The sequence below is a fragment of the Lutra lutra genome, chromosome 4 (genome assembly GCF_902655055.1).
Source record: "Lutra lutra chromosome 4, mLutLut1.2, whole genome shotgun sequence".
Classification (NCBI taxonomy): Eukaryota; Metazoa; Chordata; class Mammalia; order Carnivora; family Mustelidae; genus Lutra; species Lutra lutra.
The window spans coordinates 3824251-3846317 of NC_062281.1; the positions used below are offsets into that span (position 1 = coordinate 3824251).

Sequence of the window (22067 nt, forward strand, 5' to 3'; positions counted from 1 at the left end):
TCCTCCGCAGGCTTCCCGGAGCCGGAAATGGCCTCCTCGGCCCACGTCCGTGTGTCCCACCGCCCGTGCCCCAGACTGCTCCCCCGGCCCACCAGGGTCCCAGCCATGGTGTTCGTTGTGTCGGAGTAAGTCCTTACTACGGGTGGGCGCCAGGAGCCCGCAGTTCTGCCTGCAGAACTGTCCCCCTGGGGCAGATGGTGTTTTCTTTGGACGCGACTACAGTGGTTTCCGGGTGCGTCCTTGCGTGCCCCCGTCCATAGGACGGGCCTCTTTCTGCACCTGGTTGGATCAGGAGAGGCCCTGTGGCTGCTTTGACCCCCCAGATTATGGCAGAGGGTCCTGATGGCTTCCACTGGCCTGACGGCTCCCTCACCGCCCCTCAGACGTCAGCAGCACGTACGCTGTGTGACCACACCGAGACCACAGTGCCATGGGGGGCCATGCAGGCCTCCGGGATGCGTCAGGAAGGAGCAAGGGCCCTGTGGACATCACATGGGTCAGAGCAGATGGACGGCCCTGCCGAGCCCTCCCTCAACCCCTGACCTCAGCTCAGAACCAGGAGCCAAACCCAGTGGCTGTTTGAGCCACTGTGTTTCTGGGCATTTGCCATGCCCTATGGTAACCAGCACCCCTTGCTCCCCGTACTCCCCTTGTAAGCCCTTTCCACAGCGGGTGGGGGCCACCTTGCTCCTCCCCCGAGGCCACCCTAACAAGGTCCAAGCTGAGCGGCCCAGACAACAGAACTCTCTGGTCTCCCAGGCCTGGTGGCCAGAAGCCCGAGACCAAGGTGTTGGCAGGGCTGGTTCTTTCTGCGGCTGTGAGGGAGAGTCTGTTCCGTCCTCTCCTGACTTCTGCTGGGAGACAGATGGTCCACAGAGACCCACACACGAAGACTGTTCACTCGGTGCTGCGCTGCTAAGATACGAAACAGGGACTGTAACTGAGGGCCAGTGGGGTCTGGGAAGGACCTCTCCGGGGGCAGACCTTGAGTTGGGAGCCGAATGATGGGCCAGGTGCAATCACGTGCAGATCTGGGGCAGTGTTCCAGGCGCAGCAGCACGTGCAAAGGCCCTGAGGTGGCGGCAAGCGTGGTGTCTTTGAGGAACAGAAGGAGGCCCTGTGGGCTGTGGGGATGATGGGGGTGGGCAGGAGCCAGGCTCCAGAGGGTCCTGGGGCGGCTGCTACAGTGTGTGGGTTTTTATTCTAAGTGAACTAGAGAGCCACTGGTGGTTTTTCAGCAGGGGAGTTATGCAACATGATTTGTGCCGCTCTGTGGAGAATGAGAAGAGCAGCCAGGAGGCCAGGTAGGAGGAGCTGGTGGGGCTGGTAGAGTGGATGGAGGGGACGCGGAAGCGGGGGGCGTGGAGGTGTCACTGGGCCTTTCTTGAGCTGCGGTGGAGGCGGGAGTGAAAGGCAGGGTCCGTTGGGCCCCCACGTGGGGTGCTGGGGAGATGGCTGGCTGTGTGGGCAGAGTGCGGATGGTCCTGGAAGACACTTGGGGTCGGGGCCAGGCCTGGGAGGTGAGGGGCTGTGGCAGCTCGCAGCCCGCGGGAGGGGGTTCTCCGTGGGCATGGCCACCCTGTCACCCTCCGAGCCCGTGGGAGGGGACTACAGGCCAGGTCCCACCACCCAGAGGAGGAGCCTGTGCTGCGTTTGGGGGACGGCAGGCAAAGCGGGACTGTCAGAGGCTACAAAGGTGTCCCAGGCGTGGGCTGTGAGCCAGGTGAAGACAACGTCCCTGAATACCCTGGGCCCCTGCTGTTGGGCCCCCAGCCAACGGCCTTCCCGGCCCTCCGCAGCTGCTGCAGGACTGGGGGTGCATGTGGGGGGCTCTTGCCCCATGCCCAGGCCCGCACGGGCCAACAGCAGAAGCCCTGCACTACCGTTCAGGACAAGAGAGTACCAGAACTAGCCCGTATGGTCCATGAAGTCACCCCGGGACCTCCGAGCCCCGCCGAGCTCCCCAGGGCAGTTGTCACGCTGCTGGGCGCCCACGCTGTGTAAAGCACCCGGGCCGAGGGGCTCCATGTCCCCAACACCTGGTGTCCTGCTGGGGTGTCTCACATGGTAGATGAAGAGCACAAGGGCCTCCTTGTCCCGGGCTGTGGTGTGCAGGGTGTGGGATCAGCCCACTGCAGGGGCCCCCCAGCTTTCAGGAGTAAGGGGAGCCATGGCCGCTTTTGCCCTATTTGCAGTGGGCATCTCAGAGCTTGCAGGGGCCCTCAGGTGGGCACCTAGAACCCCGCAAAGGAGTGTCTTCAGGAGCAGCCTATTGGCCATCAGACACTCAGGCAGGCAGGTTCCATGGGATGACAGCTGGGCTGACCCCTGGCCAGGCAGGTGCAGGCTCTGTCCCTCCCCCATCTGCCTTTGCAGTGGGTCAGCCTCCTTGTGCCAGGGCGTGAGAACATAGTCTGTGCTCGGCAGGGAGACAGCTCCCAGGCATGCTGGGTAGACTTCAGGCATGCATGGGGGTGGGGACTGCTGCTGGGGCTCAACCAGAGTCCACTGAGGGTCCCCCACTGGCACCTCGACCAGAGATGACCCAGGGAGACTGGGAGCAACAGGCAGCCCCCAAGGGTGGGAGGGGGTACTGCCCGAGGAGACCAACAGGAGTTTGGAGCCCTAATGAAATCTCCTGTTTGTCAGGTTAAGAGCCCCCCACCCCCAGTCCCAGCTCCCCAAGGAACAGACTGTGTCTGCAAACAGCCACCTGTCTCCCAAGCATGGTTAGGGAGGGCTAAGTGGCCCTGGGCAGATGGCAGCCCCCAGGGGCCCCGCTCAGTTGGGGCAACGTCACCCACTGCTCCAGAGCCGGGAGGGCCGGGGTCTCTGCTCATCACCCGGCGTTCCCTGAGCATCTGCAGGCCAGGCCCTTAGAGGGAGTGACCCCCTCCCAGCTGTCCCTGGGCCTTTGCTGTGGACAGTGAAGGTTGAGGGGAGACAGCCCAGGGGGAGAGGATCGGGTAGGCCCCATCAGGGGTCACACAGACAGATCTTCTGGCCTTGCCACACCCCAGCCTCGAGACCTAGGCATGGCGTCGGCATGGTGTTGTACCCCATCTCTGGTGCAGAAAGTGACTCTCTCACCAATGGTTATGCCGGGCCCTGGGGGATCGGCAAGTGCCTGGTCCCTGCCTCCACCCTCCCAACCTGCATCCCGGGGGACTCTTTGTCTCTAATTTTTTATTTTCTGTTAACGAGAAGCCCGTCGGCAGGCCGCTGACGAGATCTGCATCATTTTATAGGAGGGTCAACCCTGTCTGCTGGGGTGGGGCTTGGATCTTACAACTGGGCCAAGACTGCTTCTCCTCGGATTCCCTAGCCTGAGAAGAAAGCCGCTGAGCCTGCCCTCACCCTAAACTTAACGCAGGGCCCGAGGCTAGGGAAAGAGGTGTGCTACTTCATGTCATGGGGACAGACCTGCCGAAATTCCCCAACAGCACAGCGGGAAGTGCGCCGACCCCGAAGGGGTTTGTCTGCGCTTCTCCATCCTATCGGCACGCACTGTCCAAGTCCCCCCAGAGGTCAGAGCAGGGGTTGATGGTCAGGAGTCTCCCTGCTGGGGCTAGTGGGGCCCCGTGTGGCCCAGGCAGACCCTGGAACAGCTCACAGCCCCCGCAGATCTGGTGCTAACATGACGGACCAGGAGACCAGCTGTCAGGGCTCTGAGCCTGTGCTCAGAGCAAGGCACATCCTGGCATGGGGGACCGACAGGAGCCTCTTGCTCTACTTGGGCAGGTCCAAGGGGCTTCACAGAAGAGGGAGCAGGGGCTGGGGGTGTGGGAGGAGTGAAGAGGAGACCCTCTTGGCTGCTGGGACCTCTGAGGGTCTGTCAGCAGCTTTGCCGAGGACCCAGCGTCCTTTGGTCTGCTGCTCTATGGAAGGCTTCTGAACACAGGGCCACTCTCTGCCTGTCCCAGAGAGGGAAGGGATAGGCAAGGGGCCCCCAGAACCCTGGCACTCCACCAGGCTGGGCCCTTCCCAGCCCATCTTCCTGCTACCACGATCTCTTCCTTGCCCTTTGCTCTCCGAATCCGGGATTATAAGGACAGAGAGTGAAGGACATGTATTCACCCGCCACGAACCCCAACCCCCGCCCCACCCTCCCCACCGATGGCAGGCTTCCATGGGGACCTAGAGCCTCCGGACATGCATCCACACGTGGCCAGGCCTTCTGTTTAGATGAAGCCCGGAGGTCAGACACCTGCAGTGTGTGGGTCCAGGTGGCCGGGGCTCCCAGAGGCAGGGCTGGGGGTGGAAGCCAGGCCTGGGAGCTGCCCCTCCACACCCTGCCCACCGTAGTCGAGCGGCTGCCTATCCTCCCCAGGCCTGGGGTCGAGTGCATGTCAACCCTCCAACCCGGGGCTTGTGGTGGGTATGGGGAAGCTGTGTTGTTAAGGAGAAAACAGCCGACACGTGTTGAAATGAAAGGAAAGGTATTCTGAATGGTTCCTGCAGGGGTCAAGACGTGGAGGGGGGGGCGATCAGGCCCCGGCCTGTCAGCTGACAGCGGGGTTTAGACACCAGGAGCGGAGAAGGGGGAGGAGACAGGAGGGAGTTCTTCCTGCGGGCAGGCCCTGTGATCAGATGGGGGCGGGGTTCCCCTAACTGACTCAGCGGCAGCAGCCTGGAGGGCGCAGAGCCGACAGAGGCTTGCTCCCGAGGCCTGTTTGTCGGCCCCTCCCAGCCGCGCCTCTGGAATCTCCTCCAGGAGAGGGCCATCCCATCACCCCCTGCTCTGCTGGCCCCCGAAAGCCAAAGCAGATGACCCTGCCGGCCCTTTCCGGGACCCCAGGCAGTGACCGTGCCATGCAAGGTGGAGCTCCTGTGGTTCGCCTCGTGTGATCGTCACGGGTGCTCTGTGCACTTAGTGCTATGGCCCATTTTACAGATGGGGTAACAGAGGCTTGGAAAGATGTCCAGCCAGGGTTTAAGTCTCTGAGCCAAAACAGAAGGCTGGTTTTATGAGAGCAGGAGGGAAGAGAGTTGTACCTTCAGCTTGTGTCCCGCACCAGGGTGGAGACTGGCTCGTGGGGTCCTGCGGGACACGGAGGGAGCACTTCTGGTGCAGGGAGAAGCTGGGCTGAGATGCTGCCCCCACGAAGTTTCCGCCGATCCCACGAGAGCTCTGGAGAAGGGGTGGCTCCTTGTGGTGAAGGGTCTGGGTCTCAGTACCCCATGTCAGCCAGACACTGGATGTGGGCCACCTGGAGAGGGGGTGGAACAACGCCCCTAAGTCAAGGCTGCCTCTGGTGGGGGCTGTGTGCAGGTAGCACTGCCAGCCCCTGGGGGACGAAGGCCGCACCCTAGAGCAGCGCCTGTGGGGGTGTCAGCAGCCACCACACACTGTGCTCCTGGGGGTATCAGTGCTGTCTCTCTTGGGGGTTGCTGTAGGCATCTGGGGTTGAGGCCATCCGTGAGTCTGTGGTGGCATGTGCTGGTGAGCAGGTGGCTGAGACCAGGCAGTCAGAAAGGGCTCTGGGGGTCGCTGGTGACCACCTCATCTCACAGCAAGACCCTGAGGCCCAGAGAGCCAGGGAAGGCTTGGCTCTGCTGCCCGCGGGATTGCTGCCCGCATGGGTCCCCCTGAGCCAGATGAACCAGAGTGCTCCAGAGCGACTCTATCTGCAGGTCTCAGCTCGAGGGTTCATACCTGGCGTGAGGAAGTCAGTTCAGTGCAGCAAACATTTGTTGACCACCTATTAAGTGCCAAGAAATGGGGTTGGGCGGTGCAAACAGTGCGACTGTGTTCCAGCCGCGGTGATGGACCAACAGACAACCAGCCATCCTGTGAGCCACTATGACACAGCGTAAGGGAAGGGGGCTAACGTGGTCCAGCTCGGTGGCGTGCCAGCCACAGGCACGTTCCGTCATCCCTAGGACCGCTTTCAGTCTGTATTCCAAGTGAGGATTCTGGAACTCCTAAAACGAGTGGCTTGCCACAGGGCCAAGGACAAACAGATGTCAGAGGTAAGTCAGTGTGGCCTATTTGATTCAGACCACCCAGTAAACGCACGATCAAGGCCCCAGGGAAGCGTGGAAAAGTCTGGAAGGAATAGGAAAGGCTTGTGTTGGAGACATTTGTGGGTTTAGGCCCTAAAGAGTTAATGAGAGTTCAGCAGGCACTGGGGGTATCCCACCCTGAAGGAAGAACAGAATAAATTAGTAAAGGAGAAAAATGAAATAGAGAAATACGGTGGAAAGTGAATGAGAGAGGGAAGGAGAAAGGGATGGACGGACGGATGGATGGTAGATGGTGGGTGGATGGACGGATGGTAGATGGGATGGTAGAGGGATGGTAGATGGTAGATAGATGGATAGATGGCGGGTGGTGGATGGGTGGTGGACCAATAGACGGGTGGGGGCTGGGAGGGTGGGGGATGGAAAGATGAGTAGGTAGGTGATGAGGATGAATGTGTGGGTACCTGGATGGGTGGGTAAGTGGGTGGGTGGATAGGGATAGACGGACGACATGTAGTCTAGTGTTGGTTGAGTTTGTGAAGATAGAAGATGAAGTATCCAGCCTGTGGACCCAGGAGCCCCAAAGCTAGGCAGGTTAGAGAAGCTGTGAGGATCACGTTAGCTGAGGGTGCCACAAAGCCATGGTCAGCAGCTTCGGAAAGCAAAGAAGCAGAAGCCCAGGCCTATGGCCGGGGGTTACACACTGTTGTTGGAAGCAGGTGGGCAGTGCGCAGAAGTGAGCTAGAGAAATGAGACCGAGAGATGAATAAGAGCCGGTGGAGGCCCTGATACCCGGAGCAAGGATGCTTCCAGGTGACCCGGCTTCTGGAAGGGCCGGGCTTGTCTGAGAGCCACACTGTGGTCAGAGCCAGGGGCTGTGGTCTTGACCCCGGGGCATCCAGGGCCTCTGGACCCCTACAGAGGTGCGTTCTGTTTAGTTTGGGCTACTGGTCATTCGCAGCTGAGAAGCGCTGTGGTTTGCAGACTGACATGTGACAGAACCGGGCCAGACGTCTCAAATGCAAGGCCAGGCATGTGGAGTGGGTGGGTAGCCTGTAACCGTTCGTGGGGATGGACGGGCTGGACTCATTTCCATCGGTGTATCCGTCAGCTCTGGGGGAGCAGGGCGGTCGTTCTTCAGGGAGGCCCCTGCAGCCCCGCAGGCCTGGTCCAGGCCCTGCTCTTGACAAGCCCCCCCCCCACCCAGTCTGGCTCCCTGCAAGCCTCTGAGCGGGCAGAGCCCCAGCCGGGCCGCCCGGCAGAGGGGCTCTAGGCTCTGGTGCGGGAGGTGCACTCATTTCCTCTGTGTCCACGGGGCAATCTGTCCAGTCTGTGTTCCCAGCCGCTGCTGCGGGGCTCAGGTGAACTCACACGGAAGCAAGGCGTGAGAGCTTGGTGGCTGAATCTCAGCTCGGGCAGGTGACCTGACCTCTGTGTGCCTCATCCGGAAAACGGCAGCAGCAAGACTGACGGTGCCGTGGGTGGGTTGTCCCAGGAAGCCTCAGAAGGCCCTTGTGAGGCTTCATGGGGTAATCCGTCCACGGCAACGAGAACAGTGCCAAGTGCACAGGGAGCCTCGAAAGAGTGGGTGTTCATATCCTGTTGTGGTAGCGGAGGCAGCGGCTGCAGGGAGACGGGGAGCGGGGAGGCGGACAGCGGCTCCGGAAGGAACTGGCCCCTTCCCTCTCACACACGCCCTCATTCACAGGCGTTTGCTGGCCAAGAGAGGAGTAAGCCTCGGGCCCTGTCTCTGGGGCTCCCAGTGTGTGGGGACACAGCAGGGACAGGCAGTGACAGCCAGGGTGGCCAGGCTGCAGTGGGGAAGGCTTTCCGGGGAGGGACCCAGCCCTGGGAGTGGACGGCGCGCTCGCACACAGCATCCTGATGCTCCGTAGCCCTTTTCTTTATCTAGAGGGTGGGGAGGGGCAGAGCCAGAGAGAATCTTAAGTGGGATCCACGCCCAGCACAGAGCCCAAGCAGGGCTCGATCTCACAACCCCGAGATCGTGTCCTGAGCCGAAATGACCGTCGGATGCTCACCCAGCTGAGCCGCCGCACCCAGCTCTGGGGCCCTTTGTTGTCCAGCATCCCTCCTGGCAGGCCCCTCATCCCATCCCACAGACGGGGAGACGGAGGTGGGGTGACGGCCGCCCAGCAGGGCTTGTTGGCCCCGCCCCCAGGGCAGCCCTGGCGCACACCAGCTCCAGTCACGGCCCTGCTCAGGTGTGTTGTCTGTGGTCACCGGACCAGGGAGCCGTCTCCGCCAGGACAGTCTTGACATCTCTGCACAGCACTCACCCGGGAAGCGCTGGTCCTGCTGGTCTTGGTCTTGCTGAAGGGGCAGAGCTCTCTTGCGTTGTTGGCCTGAGGACGGGGGAGGAGCAGGTGCTTATGTGACATAGGGCAGCCACCGACGCTTAGAATGGCACCTTCCAGGGCACACCACCTGCTTGTGCTGGGGCTGGCAACCCTGTGGACAGCTGCAGTCCCAGTGACCCCCCCAGGACACATCCCTCAGGCCCTTGGGGTGATCCCGGGACCCCTAGATCCTGGCCTTTCAGAAGCCACGCAGCCCTGGAGGGGGGCACGAGGGCTGTCCCTGAGAGAGCGGAAGGCTACAAGCTTGCTATGGACCCTGTCAGGTTCCTTCTTCTCTGGCTCTGGGCTGCCCAGCCCTGGGGGCTGAGCAGTGCAGGGGTGCCCCTCGCCCCATGCTCCTCTGCATACCTGGGTGGACCCAGCCAGTAGCATGGGGCTGCAGCCCAAGGGCATGTCTTGTCTGTGCTGGCGTCTGCTGGGTTGGAGGGGCCGAGGGGGAATGGCAGACCGTAGCTGGCCAGGGCCCCAGGGAGACGTCCCTCTGGGACTTGGTACGTCCACCCTACTTCGTGTGGCACAGGCTTTCATCAGCGAGACTCGGAATCTCGCACACTTCCTGCTCTCGGAAGCCTCTGGGATGCTCCAGCGCTCATTAGAGAAGCTCAGCCTGGGAACTGGGAACACCGCTCCAGGCCTCGGTCGGTAGGAGTAGCTCCAATGAGGGCCTTTGGGACCAGCATGCCGCCCTTACCACACCGGGACATCTGGGGCACCTCACCCTGAGACTCTCTGCTCCGACGTCCCCCTGCTATGTCCTCCTACACTGTCCGGCCCCTTCACCCTGGGTGGGGTGGGGTGGGCCCCTCACCTTGGGTGTGTGCAGGCCTCAGTCTCCCCCAATGCTGGCAGCTCCCCCAGGCCCTGGGGGAAGCAGAAAGTGAGGCACCCCGTCTGTCTGTATCCCTGTGAACCCCTCAGCGCCCTTCCAAAGGTGGTGCGAACGTGGTGGGGTGGTGCTTGCCGGTGGCTCAAAGGGGCAGCTTTCTTGTGGCAGGGGCAGCTCCGACCCTGTTCCCGGTTACACGCAGAGCAGCAAGCTCACCACCACCCCGTGGTTTGGTCACTTGGGCCGCTCAGAAGGCTCTTCTGGGGCCCCAGTCGTCCCTGACGGACAGTGTGCTCCAGGACGCCGTGGTTCTAGGGGAAACTCTGGCTGTTGTCGTTCTAGAGTCTGTTTGACCCATGAACATGGGCCAAGAACCAGCCAGGTGTCAGGCCCAGGCTGCGTGCGGAGGGGGGGACAGCTCCAGGCACCGTGTCCAGCGAGCACAGCAGGCAGCACACATAGGGCTGTGGCTCAGCGGAACGAGGGGTCTGTGCCCAGCTTCCTACAGTCACGATGAGGGGCTGAGCCCGGGCACGAGTGCCGGGAAGTGACAGCCTGTTCTGAGAGCATCTGGCTCTTCCCTCTCGTGGAGCAGGCAGGGAAGCAGAGGCTCAGAGAGGTTAAGTGAGTTACCTCAGGTCACACAGCAAGCAGTAGATAGCTGAGTTCATTATTCAGTTGGCACTGTGAGTGAGTCCTGAGCCCATCCCCTCAAAGAGCAAGTCTTGACCGGAGGCAGCTTGTCACAGAAGACTCCTGAGGCGGGTCCGTGCACCGCGTGACAAGGAGCTGGTTTGGCCTGGGTGTAGAACAGGTGGTCTTCCTGGAGGAGGTGCTGCTTGAGCTGAGTTTTAAAGAGGCCAGTAGGAGTCGGCAAGGAGCAGGGTTTGAGGGGCATTGCGCATGGCTGCGGAGGCTGCCACGGGCAGGGTGGGGTCACAGGGCACCAGGGGAGGGCGACACGAACCAGGAGAGGCAGGCGGTCTTCAGCTCGGTCTGGAATACTCTGGAATCATCGCTGCACCGAACATCATTTTAGGGCTTCGCTCTCGAAACCCTTCTTTTTCTGCTTTGCCGTCTCCCCCACTGGACGTCGAGTCCAGAGTCCTGTCTCCTTGGCACGGCCCGGGGCAGGCCTGCAAATCACGGTGGGAGGCCCCACGTACACAGGCCATGCTGGGCCCTGGGGAACGGTGGAGGCGCCCAGCCCCAGGCCTCAGGAGCTGCATCCCCCAGGTCAGTGCACAGTGCCAGGTGCAGGGACCCTGGCACTGGACTGGGTGGGCAGCTTCCCTGGGGAGGGAGGCCGAACTGGACAGACGAGCCGGGTGGGCTCCCAGGCAGAAGAGCACACGGCCCGTGTGGACTGACCCCCTTGTCCCTGGTCACCAGAGAGGAGGGCCTGCGGGTCGCTGGTGTGTGACCCGGCCTGCAGGGGAGCAGGTCCTGGGCTTGGTGCCGCGCCACGGAGGCAGTGTGGGGGCTCCCTGGGTGGCGGGGACCTGCTTTATGTAAAAGGCTTGCAACGAGATGAAAACTGAGCGTTCGAAAAGGTGCAGACGTTGCCGGCGTCGGAGGAGTCAGTTTAAATTCTCTGCTGTGCTCAGAGCGAGGGCTCTGCCTAACGCGACCAGCCAGCAGGCAGATTCCCCATTTCTCTCTCCTGCTTTCCTCCCGGTACATCTCCTGCGGGCTGACGTGCGTGTCTTAGTCGAGGCTTCGGAAGGGGGTGGCTCTACCAGAGGTTTGTCCCTGGTGAGCCAGGGTGTTCCCTGTCCCAACAGGCAGGAACGGGGACCCGGGGCCCGTCAGCTCCAAGCCGTGCTCCTGCGTTTCCTTCCAAGTGCTGGGAGCTGGTCCCGGGGGCACTCGAGGCCTGTACTTGTCACCACTCGGCATGGTGAGAAAGAGCCCGGATTTCAGGGACCGAACACCAGCCTTCCTGTATTTAGGTTTTGTGCTGTTTTTGGTAGGGTGGGGGGGCCTTTCTGGAACTCATGGGGGATCCCAGTTCTGCCCATTCTGGGGCCCCACCTTCCCCATGGCCTCTCCCGAGGCTCCGTGCCCCACTTCTCCATCTTGATGGGAAGAAGGTGATGTAGGAGGCGCATGTTTGTGGGCCGAGTTTGGGGGACATCGTTTCCCCTCCTGTGCCCCAGCCAGGACTCCGTCCCCTGTTCACACTCGCCACCCGGGAGGCTGCGGTCTGGCAGTGTGCCTGGCAGGAAGGGAACAGTCTGGCAAGTCCCCTGGAAGGCTCCCTTGGTGAAGGGGATGTGTGAGCAGGGCCTTGTGATGCAGGGGCGGGGGTTGTGTGCCCAGGAGAGGGCCCCAGGAGCCCAGCACAGAAGGCAGGGGGGACACAGACGGCTGTAAACGCCACCGTCAGCACGGAGCCCTCAGGGAAGGGGCCTGTGCCGGCTTTGGTGGTGGGGAGACCTGGGTTCAAATCTCTGGGACTGAAGGGGCTGTGGCAGTACGCTCGGAGCTGCTGCCTGGGGCCCCTCATCCCAGCCCCCCTGCTTGGCAGGCTCCCAGCTCAGCCCTGCTGGGCGCGTCTCCTTTACTCCACGCACCAAACCTCTGGCTGGGTGCGGGGCATGGTGCCCGCCTTCCGATGAGAGAGCAGACGCTCTGGGGTCTGAAGGGCTCACCCCAGCCCTCCACTTGGCGTCTGAGCTCAGCCGAGAAGCCCAGCCCCAAAGCTGTGGAGGGTGTCCGTGGGATGGGACCCCAGACCCAAGCGTCTCTGCCCATGTTCACCACGGTGCACAGACAGGCCGAGCCACGCCAGGATATAGACCAAGGCAGTCTTCTGGGCGAGTGGGTGCCCTCCGTGCCCTTCCTATGCTAGTGACACCCTGTGCCAGGCTGGCAGTGGTGCTCCGGGGCCTGAGAGTCTCTCCACGAGTGCTCCAAGCCGCGCTGGCCTCCCCTGCAATTCAGCAATTCCAGCTCGCCTTAATTTTGATTTAATTCCCTTTAATCTTTAATGAAAAGTTGTAAAAGTAAATTACTTACCCAAGAGAGCCACACGACTCCTCGGGAGCTGCCCTCCACCCGCGGGTGATTACGCGTGTGGGCCTCAGACGGGCTCCCTCCCTGGGTGCCGGGGAGGAGGGATTCTGCTTTATGAATTAGCTACCTCCGTAACTGCTAAAAACGCGTGCCATTTGGTGAGGTGAGAGCAAGCTCCGGCCTCACACGGTGCACACCCTGGACGATCACCGACCGGGCAGATAGAGCCCGCGTTCTGGCCCCGCGACCCGGGGGTGCCTGGTGGCTGCGCTGGGCTCCCCAGAAACCTCACGGTGGTCCTGGGACCCACAGAGCCAGCCCCCCTCCTGCCCATCCGTCTCTGAGCCTGCTCCCCCGAGGGTGTGGCCTTGTGAGCAGGGGAGGGGGGTGGGGGGTGGGGAAGAGTGAGGGGGGCTGTGCGTTCTGCTGCCCCCTCCCCCCGATGTCCACTGCCTTTCTGCCTGCGAGGCCTTGCCCAGAACACCGTCACCCTACCTCCTGGGCATGCTTAGGCTTCTGGTCTCTTCCCCAAATTCCCTCAATATGCAATAAAGTAGCCAAATTAAAATTTAAATGTCCAGACTAGGGGAAACTGCATTTGGCATAATCGGTCAAGACCTGCAGAAGAGGGTGTGTGTGTGTGTGTGTGTGTGTGTGTGAGTGTGAGTGTGAGTGTGTGTGTGTGTGTGAGTGTGTGTGTGTGTGTGTGTGTGAGTGTGTGTGTGTGAGTGTGTGTGTGTGAGTGTGAGTGTGAGTGTGTGTGTGTGCACGTGCGTGGAGACTGCAGGGCGGCTTGCTGAGGGCCAGAGTGGTTTGCTACACCGTCGGTGCTGGGCTTCCTGTCAGCCCAAGAGAAAAGATCAGTCACGGCTCTCATTGGTAAAGAAGGAAGACACGTCGGCTACTATCATGTTGGCATTCGAGAAAGTTCTCCACTTTTTACCGGATGCTTGGACATTCCAGGGGCTCATACCGGATCTGCCTGTGACTTCTTCCAAGGGACGGCCTGCCAGCTGGTGCCGTCACCAGGGAGGACAGGGCCCCTGGGTCCCCTCGCCGTACCACTCTCCTCACGTCCTAGGTTTTGCTTGTTTTTCCGCTTGAATTTCTTTGCTTTGCTTAAAAAGTGACAGAGCTTCTCTAGTAATCCCCAAGCCTCACCTGAATCCGATGTGACTCTCAAGTTTAGGCCCCGCCCCACATTTATGTTGGCCAGAAAAATGCGTGTGTCTCGTGAGGTCCACACTGGATGCTCAGCCCGCCCCGGGCCCAGAAAAGCAGACGCTCAGGGTACAGCCAGGCTGGGAAGTTCTGCTGGGGGAAGTCTCCCTGAGGTCAGAACCTCCCGGCTGTTCCCAGCTGGTTAGCAGCGTGTCCTGATTGCCGGGAGCTCGCTCCTGCCCCTGCCCCCTCGCCCACCCTCTCTGCACAGAGCAGGCTGGGCAGACCCCTGTGGGCCCCAGAGGCCCAGCCGGACCGCCTGCCGCCTCTGACCTACTTGTCTTCAGGATCGGCTCCTCATGTGCCATCCCCCAACACCGGCTCCGTAAACCCTGCCTCGGACCTGCCTCTCCCCTGCGGCCATGCTCCCGGCCCTTGGTTGTCCCAGAGTCTAGCCCCGTGATCACTGGTGGCCTCAGACTTGCCAGGCCCCTACTCTGTGCTATGCGTGGGAGAAGAGGATCCCACACTAAGCCCCAGCCATCTGGTCCTGAGCTCCAGAAGGAGCGGAAGCTAAGGGCTTGGGATTCCAGAAGGTTCTCACAGCTATGGATCCAGGCACCCTCCTCCGGGAAGCCCCCGCTGGGGACACGGGAGCAGCCCATGCTTACCTCACTGGCCCGCAGCAAGCTCTCTAGGGTTAGGCTCCCACAGAGCTGGGTAGCGGGGGCAGGCCCTGGGCCTGGGCCCCGGCAGCTCCATCGGCTCCCCACATCTCAGTGTCCCTACACCACAGCCCCACCTGTCGTGTGCGCCCTCCAGGAGGGACATGAGGCTGCCCGTCGGCTTGTCTGATGAGTAAGACACCGGCAGGAGGGTTCAGCACAAGACCCCTCCCCGCCCAGGGCGTATCCCTGTCCCCCATCCTCATGGCTGGCTCCCCACCCGAGCCCCCACCCAACAGTGGCTGCCTTTGGCCAAAATGCAGGCCGGCACGGGTAGCTTCCGCTCTCCTCGAGCCTCTCCAGTGCCACCCCCCAGGGCCCTTCCCTCCTCTCCGCTTCTATTTATAGCAGGTGCTTCTGCCAGAGCCCAGGGACGTGCTGTAGCATAAACGGGGCAGCGGCTTCAGGAGGAATTCTGAGCCAGACAAAATTAAGTCCGTGACTCTGGCTGGTATTAAAAGTGAAGGAGAGGCAGGCCTGGGGGTGGAGGGAGAAGGTGGACCGACCCGATTTAATGCTCTGAGGGAAGAGACTAATCTGCTCCCGGGAGAATTCTCACGACATGAGATTCTTCGCATAAATAACATCTTCCACGGAAGGCTGGCCTGCGGGTCGGGGACCCAGAGCTGGGCAGTGGCAGGTTGGTCCTAATATCCTCCCTGCATGGGGCACGTCAGGCTTGGCCCGGTCCCTCGGACACACAGGTTAAAGATAAGTGACCTGGGGCCAGAAGGGGGGCCGGGCACAGCCAGTGAACGGGGGTGGGGTTCGAGTGCAGCCCAGAGCACACCCACGCCCTTGTTCAGCTGCTTGGTCATCTAACGGGTACCAAATGGAGCAAGTGCCTACCTGGCCTGGTGTTGGGGACCCAGGCAAGTGCCAGTTCTCCTGGAGCATCCAGGGAAGAAGGACCACAGCTAATAGTTAAGCAGTTGGATAAACGAGATAAGGTGTCGAGAACCGAGAACCGTGAGAAAACAGAGGGTATGGAAGAGTAACGGGTGGGCGGGCTCTTCACTGGGTGGTCAGAAATGGCCTCTCAGAGGAGGGGGCAAGGAGGCAAGGATAGCAGGGGCAAAGGCCCTGGGACAGGTATGTGCTGGGCAGGTGCAGGCTAGAGGAACAGGAGGGAGATCACGTGGTTAGAGCAAGAAGTGGGGGGATACAGCAGCCTGTGTGATCGGGGGGAGCCCGACTGGAGCTGCACAGGGCCCTGGAAGCCAGGGTCAGTGGCCAAAATCTGATCAAACCTCCCTTTTGTTCTGAGTGTAAAGAGAAGCCGTAGGCCAGGTGAGTAGCAAGCAAGGAAGTAATACAGTTGGGTGGCATTTTTACACCATCCCTGTGACTGTTGGATGGCAGGGGGAGAACAGCAAGTGTGGACATAGGGAGGTCTGCTAGGAAGCTGGCCCCAGCTCAGCTGGAGGCGGGAATGCTGACTGCTGACTCCGGGGTGCCGATGGACTGGGCATGGGTGCCAAGCAGGAGTGATTTCGGTGTGACCTTCATGTGTGAGGCTGGGCCCCTGAGATGCCATCACCTCCTCCCCCGACCCGGCTACTCCAGGACACCCTCCCCTCATCATAGCTGCTGAGTCCCTTTTGTCAAGGGAGGGGACATGTCCCACAGGTTCCAGGGGTGAGGACGCAGACATCCTTTAGGGGGCATTAGTCTGTCTACCTCACTGTCTTCTGTGGCAGGAAAGCAGACTCAGGGTTCTGGAAGGTTCCAGGGGAAAGGTTTGACCCTCCAGAGTCTGAGCTCTGTGTGTCCTGCTCTCTGCTCCTGAGCAGCCCCAGGAGGAGGTCCCCTGTGCACGGCTCCCTCGAAGCTGTGGGACCTCATCCACCACCACTCTTGGGGTCCCGGTCTTGCTGTGGGCACGTGGACAAGGCACCCACCTTCCCCATCTAGAGGGCAGGGGGCCACCTCGGACAGGACTCCCACCGGGAAGCAGTTAAGGGGAGGCTCTCCTCCCTCAGGCAAAGCAGGAATGACTCCCAAACAGCTCGCCTCTGAGAAGAGTGTATTCATTCCCAGCTCCTTCCTAGTGGGTTTCCTGAGCCGCTGGTGGCCCGCTCAGGCCTGTTCTCTGATCTCAGCTGCTGCTCCCCGCCCCTCCGAGTGGCCCTCTGCCCAGCATGGGACACGGCTGGTCCGGTTCAGAACCAGACAAGGGAATTGGTTCCAGCAGGGGGTGCGCTGGAGAGGCAGTGCCGATGGGGTGCCCAGCGCCCCCCCCCCCCGAGCACAGCTAGCATCTCCAGCAACCCTGGCACTCTTAGGCATGTCTTCCCCAGATTTCTGAACCAGCACCCTACGGGTCCCAGGAGAGACCACCCGCGGCATCCTCCTCGATTCAGGGAGCCCGCCGTCGCTCGCTCAGGGAACAGCAGACCCGTGCTCCACTCGGCTGTGAGTGGCGTGATGTGGGGCGTTCTGGGCCTTTGGACCTGATCTGAGATGTTGGCCTGCAGAAAGGGAGGAAACGGCTGCTTTCTGAGCACAGAAATGCTCCAGTGTGGGGGGCAGTCATTCTGGGCGCCAGATCCTGGGGTGGCATGCCCGGCTGTCCCCGTTTGCCTGGGACCCAGGGCTTCCTGGATGCAGGACTTCCAGCACTCGTGCCAGGCTGAGCTGGGACAGTTGTCACCCTGTGCGTGAAGACACGGCAGGTGGCAGGTGGGGTGGGTTCTGCCACTCTAGAGAGCCGCCCCTCTTCTTTCTCGGGGGGGGCAAGTTGTCATAGCTCCGAGGAGGAGCCAGCGATCTGGGGTCCCAGGGGGAGTGCTCCCCTCAGACCAGGGCAGGGAAGGCCTGGCTGGGTCCTCTGCCCTCTCTCTGGTTCTCTAGCCCTACCCCAGGCCTCTGAGGTAGGATCATGGGATCCCCCCTGCTTAGCTGGGGGCACGTCCACCACCCCTTCCGCCCTGGCCTGGCCTCAAGGCCACAGATCCCTGCTCCTTCAAGAGAGTGCCAAGGGAAGAGGACTGCCAGTAGCTGCGCACACAGCACTGTCTCCCCTCCCCCTTGCCCGGGAGCTGGGGGCCAGGGAAGGGTTCACCAACAGGCGGGCTGGGAGCCGCTCTGCTGCGAGCCAGAGGCCAGTGCTCAGCTACCCTAGCAAGTGAGTAATGCGCACAGTTCTCTGCAAGGAAAAAAACAGAGCAGAGACGTAATGAACCAGCCACCCTTCGCTGATTTGCACATAATCGTATCTTTCCCTTAATGGAACCAGCAACCGAGGCACCCGACTCCTGCTCCCTCCATTCTCCCGTCTGATTCAAGAGGCTTAGGCGGTGCCTGGTCGTGTTCACTGTTCAGCAGACGTGACGGAGGCCCGCGGTGCCCGCCAGCCCGTGCCTGCGCTTGGTGGAGGGCCCCGTCCGGGCCAGGAGGGAAGCACCCCGTCCCGCCCCTGGGGCCGCAGCCTGGCTGTAGCGCGGGACGGAGATGCGTTTCCGGGGTCCTGTGACCCCGGCTGCAGGCGCTGGGAGGGGGGTGAGGGTCGGCGGAGGATGCTGGAATGGAAGGGGTCTTACCCCGTGGTGGCCCAGCGCCCACACAGCCCGCCCGGCGGAGGCTCTGCCCCCGGGGTAGGAGCCCAGGGGAGGTGATGCGGGGTCGTGGGGGGGAGGGGGGAGGTTTCCCTCCTGGGAAGGTGGGGATGCGGGGAGGGGCAGGCAGGAAGCAGACCCTCTTAGAAACGCTCTTACTCCTGTGGCAGGGGTTCCGTTCGTGACACCGTACCCGCGGAACGCAAGGGAGGGATTCAGACGGAGCTCGGTGTAAAACCTCGCACACTGGGGTTATTTAAATACGGAAAAATTATAATTTAAATTTAAATTATAATTTATATTAATTATAATTTAAATTAAATTTAATTATAATTTAAATACCTCCCGGGGCTCAGGTGGGTAAATCACGGTTCATTCCTTTAACGGAATCCCCTGCCGCCTTTGAAAACATTCTCGCTAAAATGTCCGTGTGTGGACGGACCGTGCTGCTGTTCTCGAGGTCCCAGAGCGCCAGCCGCCAGGCCACGGGGGTGAACACATGGGGTGGGGGTGGGGGGGAAGCGAAGGGAGAGCGGTGGCTGGGGGAAGGGCTGGCAGCAGGGGGCACTTAGAAAATTAGTTTTATTTCAATGAACTTTCCAAACTTTCTATAATGTGTTATAAAAGCTTGTGATTTTAAAGAAACGAAATATGGTGGGGGGAGACTTGATCTCAGGCTTTCCTGGAAAAATGGACTTGGTGGCACACGTGCTGGGTGGTTCTGGACCCGCAGCCCCTCCGCACCCCAGCCTAGCGGCATCCAGAGCCGTCCCCATGTGCTGCCTCGGGCCTCTGCCTGCCCCCAGTTCCCGGTGTGCCCCCCGTCCACACGCATGCACGCTCCCACTCCCACACACGTGTACCCCTACACATGCTCTCAATCACTCACACACGTGTTCTCACACGTGCACATCCACACACTCTCATACACACACAGACTCAGTCTCATGCAGTCATGCGCGCACACACATGCATCGCCCATGTACGCACTCTCACTCCCTTTCTCTTGCGCGCACGCACACACACTCTCTCACTCCTGTCCCTGGCCTGGCTGCGTGAGATCAGCTGGAGAGAGCAAGCCCCGCCCCCCCCAGGAGAGCACGTCCCTGCAGGGAGGGTTTTCCTTGCCCCCGCAAGGCAGGCCACCCCCAACTTTCCTCCAATCCTGTGCCTCCAGGACCCGAGTGAGGAATCAGCCCCCTCCCACGGGCTCCAGGGCGCCCCCAGTGGCCGGGCGGGAGGGTCTTCCCTGCGGTCACCTGGTGGAAGCGGCTGCCAGGCAGGAGGAGGTGTCTCCTGGTCCGCCTGTGGACACAACAGCTAGAGGTCAGCCGAGGCAGGCTGGCGGGGCTCGGGTCGGCCCCTTGCAGCCGCACAGCTAGCAGCAGGTGACACAAAGTCACAACATGGCCGTGGGCCCCCCTCCCTGACCTCCACGGTCGGGTCCATGAGCTGGAGGCCTCCTGCCTGGCCATGTCGGTGGCAGAGCCGCCATAAGAAGGGACCGCGGAATGTGAGCATCACCCGACAGGCGCTGGCCCCCTCCCCTGTCTGCAGGCCAGGTGTTGGCTGGGCTTTGCACCCTACAGAGTCTCGGGGAGGGGGGCGGGGGGGCTGCTTCCTGCTCTTTCAGCTCTGGGCCTCCAGTCTCTGCCTCTGACCTCATGTGGCCTCTCCTCCAAGTCAGCTTCCCCTTGTCTGCCTCTCCCAAGGATGCGTCTCATTCTCAAATCCCACCCGGGCCTCCAAGTGGGTCCCCCAGACCTCCCCTCCCATCATCCTGCAGGGACGTCCTGGGAGTTTGAGGGGAGTGGGGGTCCTAGCACAGCACCTTCCAGTCTACCGACCCCCACCCCCGTCTCCCCCACCCCTCCGCCCCCCATCCCCGCTCTGCTCCTCAAGTTCCAGACCTCTCCCCAGCTAGCGTCCTGTCACCTCTCTGGTGCCCCAGGGAGGGCCCAGCCTTCCCTGGGGGGCTCTGGGGGGGCCACTGTGCAAGTGTGTGTGGCAGAGGCCCAGCCAGGTCCCAGGCACACCACGACAGCCCCTGCCACATTCTTGCCTTCTGGTTCTGATTCTCTTTCCTGGCTTTTCTCTCCGCCGTGGGCCATGGCCACAGCCAGCCCTCTCGGACAGGAGCATGGGAGACCCCAGCTGACCCCGGGCCCCTCCAGCATGGCACAGACCCTCCGGGGGACAGCTCTGGTGTCCACACCTGTCTTCTCCAGCCTGCACAGCAGGACAGCAGGGACTGGGCCACGCGTCTGTGCCCAGCACCCAGCCTGCACAGACAGGGCAGCTGCCTTGGTGTGGGAAGGAGGAGGGGAGTGAACGGGAGAATGAACAGGAGACAGGTACGCAAGGCCAGCGGGGCAGTGCCCTTGACAGTTTCGTGTCCGTGTCCCTTGCAGATGTGCTGGTGGACGGACAGCCCTGTGACTGTGAGGCCGCGGCCTGCCGGGTGGGCGACCCCGTGTGTCTGGAGGTGCGGCTGACCAACCGGAGCCCGCGCAGCGTGGGGCCCTTCGCGCTCACTGTGGCGCCCTTCCAGGACCACCAGAATGGGGCACGCAATTACGACCTGCACAGCGCCGTCTCCTTCGTGGGCTCCGGCACCCTCCACCTGGATGCGGTACGTGGCAGTCTGTGAGACCCGTGCAGCCCCTGTGGTCCCTGTCCCTTTGTCCTCTGGTCCCCCCCCCAGATGGAGGGCTCAGCGGTGGGTGAGCCCAGCCTTGTCTGTGCTGACCCTCATCCACCCAAGTTGCCGCAGGACATCACAAGTCCTGGCTGGGACCCAGGACGGTGGGACCAGCCTAGAAGCTTGCTAAGGAGACAAAGCGGCTGCAGGTGGCCAAGGATGGTGTCAGACCTGCTGCCATCCCCGCCCCTGGCGCCCCTCAGTCCGTGTTCCTGGCCTACCGTGGCTGCCCGCGGTGATATCCGCACAGCACAACCCTCAGCCAAGCCCCGATCACCCGCAGAAACGACATCTCATCCCAGCCATGCCCCGGCCTGCTTCAACCCTGACATGGCCCGGGGAGGGACGTGCTGTGCTCCTTCTGATGCTGGAAGCTACGGCTCAGAGAGGGCAGCCACCTGCTTGGGGAGGCACAGCAGGGAAGCCCTGGAGGGGCCTCCCCTCCCCTGTTGCCCCTGTGTCCAGGCAGGTCCACGGGTCTCCTGGGGGCTTTGGGGTTGGTCTGCTCCGGGCTGACATCTGTCCCTCCTCCTACAGGTGCAGCCCGCAGGCCAGTCAGCCTGCCTGGGAGCCCTCCTCTTCCTCTACACAGGTGACTTCTTCCTCCACATCCGTTTCCACCAGGACAACGCGAGCAAGGAGCTGCCGCCTTCCTGGTTCTGCCTGCCCAGTGTGCACGTGCGTGCCCTGGAAGCACCAGCCTGAGCCCCAGGGCAGCCACAGGGGCCCGGCCTGGTCCCCAGCTTCCCGCCATCCCGCCCCAGCCCTCGAACCCATGCTTCCTCCCCTTTCTCGTGTGAGCACCCCAGACACGGCAGCCTCACCCCTCCCCGGACTCGCCAGCAGGGCCCTCTGCTGCTGCTTGGTACTAACCGGACCCCACAGGGCAGCACCCACCCAGCCCAGGCCTCCCCAGCCCCGCCCCCCACCCAGTCCCTGGACCTGTCCCTGTGACCTGGGGATCGCAGCCCAGCCAGGAGAAAGGAAAGGCAAGCATGAAGGAGGGCCATGGCCTGGTGGGGCCTGGGAGCCTCCCCTGAGCCCCCTCAGACCTTGAACTCCCCCACGCACCGTCCCCCCGCCCCCCCGGGCTGGCTCTTCTCCCGAGGGCCGAGGCAGCCCCGCAGGAGGGATGGTGCTGGTCGATGCCAGGCAGGTCCACCCATTTCCCCGGCAGGCAGACCTCTGGGCCCGCACCAGCTGCTCAGGCCCGGGGATGTTTCCGGGCCAGGCTGGGTTGCCGTGGGCTGCATGTGTCCGTGTGTCTGTGACAAGTTCTCCAATAAAGGGCCCGCCTTGCTTCTCTGCGGTCCGCCCGCGTCCGTGCATCTGTTTGCCAGCATGGCCCGGGGCCAGCCCACCCGGCCCATCAGCCCCGGCTCAGGCAGGGCTTCCCATGCAGCAGGACGACACAGAAACCCCCGGGACACACACGGCTGGCGGCCTGCAGGGTCGGGCCTGTGTCTATCCATCCCTTTGACCCCACAGCCCCCGACCCCGTGCCTGCGCTTTTCAGGCCTGGCTCCCCGGCTCTGGTCGGAGCCCTGACTCGAGCCCCACTGTGGGCCTCAGCCCATCATGACGGCTCTGGCCATCTTGGGCTCCTGGTTTCTCTCATGAGGTCCACGAAACATCTGCTGCTCTTTTCCATCCCCACCAAACGTGGGGAGACCTTCCATCCCGCTCAAACCCTCGGGGACACCTTTGGGCATGACCGCGGGCATAGGTTGGGCTGGG

The 22067-nt window shown here is 62.1% G+C and overlaps 1 protein-coding gene across 12 annotated transcripts in view; it reads left to right on the plus strand.

Moving 5' to 3' along the window:
* TRAPPC9 (trafficking protein particle complex subunit 9) overlaps nt 1–21642 on the plus strand; it is a 532249-nt gene extending 510607 nt beyond the window's left edge. For all 12 annotated transcript variants that reach the window (XM_047725278.1, XM_047725277.1, XM_047725280.1 and 9 more), the window contains 2 exons: nt 20041–20261; nt 20868–21642. In XM_047725278.1, coding sequence (XP_047581234.1) covers nt 20041–20261; nt 20868–21035 — 389 coding nt within the window. In that variant the 3' untranslated portion in view covers nt 21036–21642. The remainder of the gene's footprint in view (nt 1–20040; nt 20262–20867) is intronic.
* Nucleotides 21643–22067: the final 425 nt, after the last annotated feature.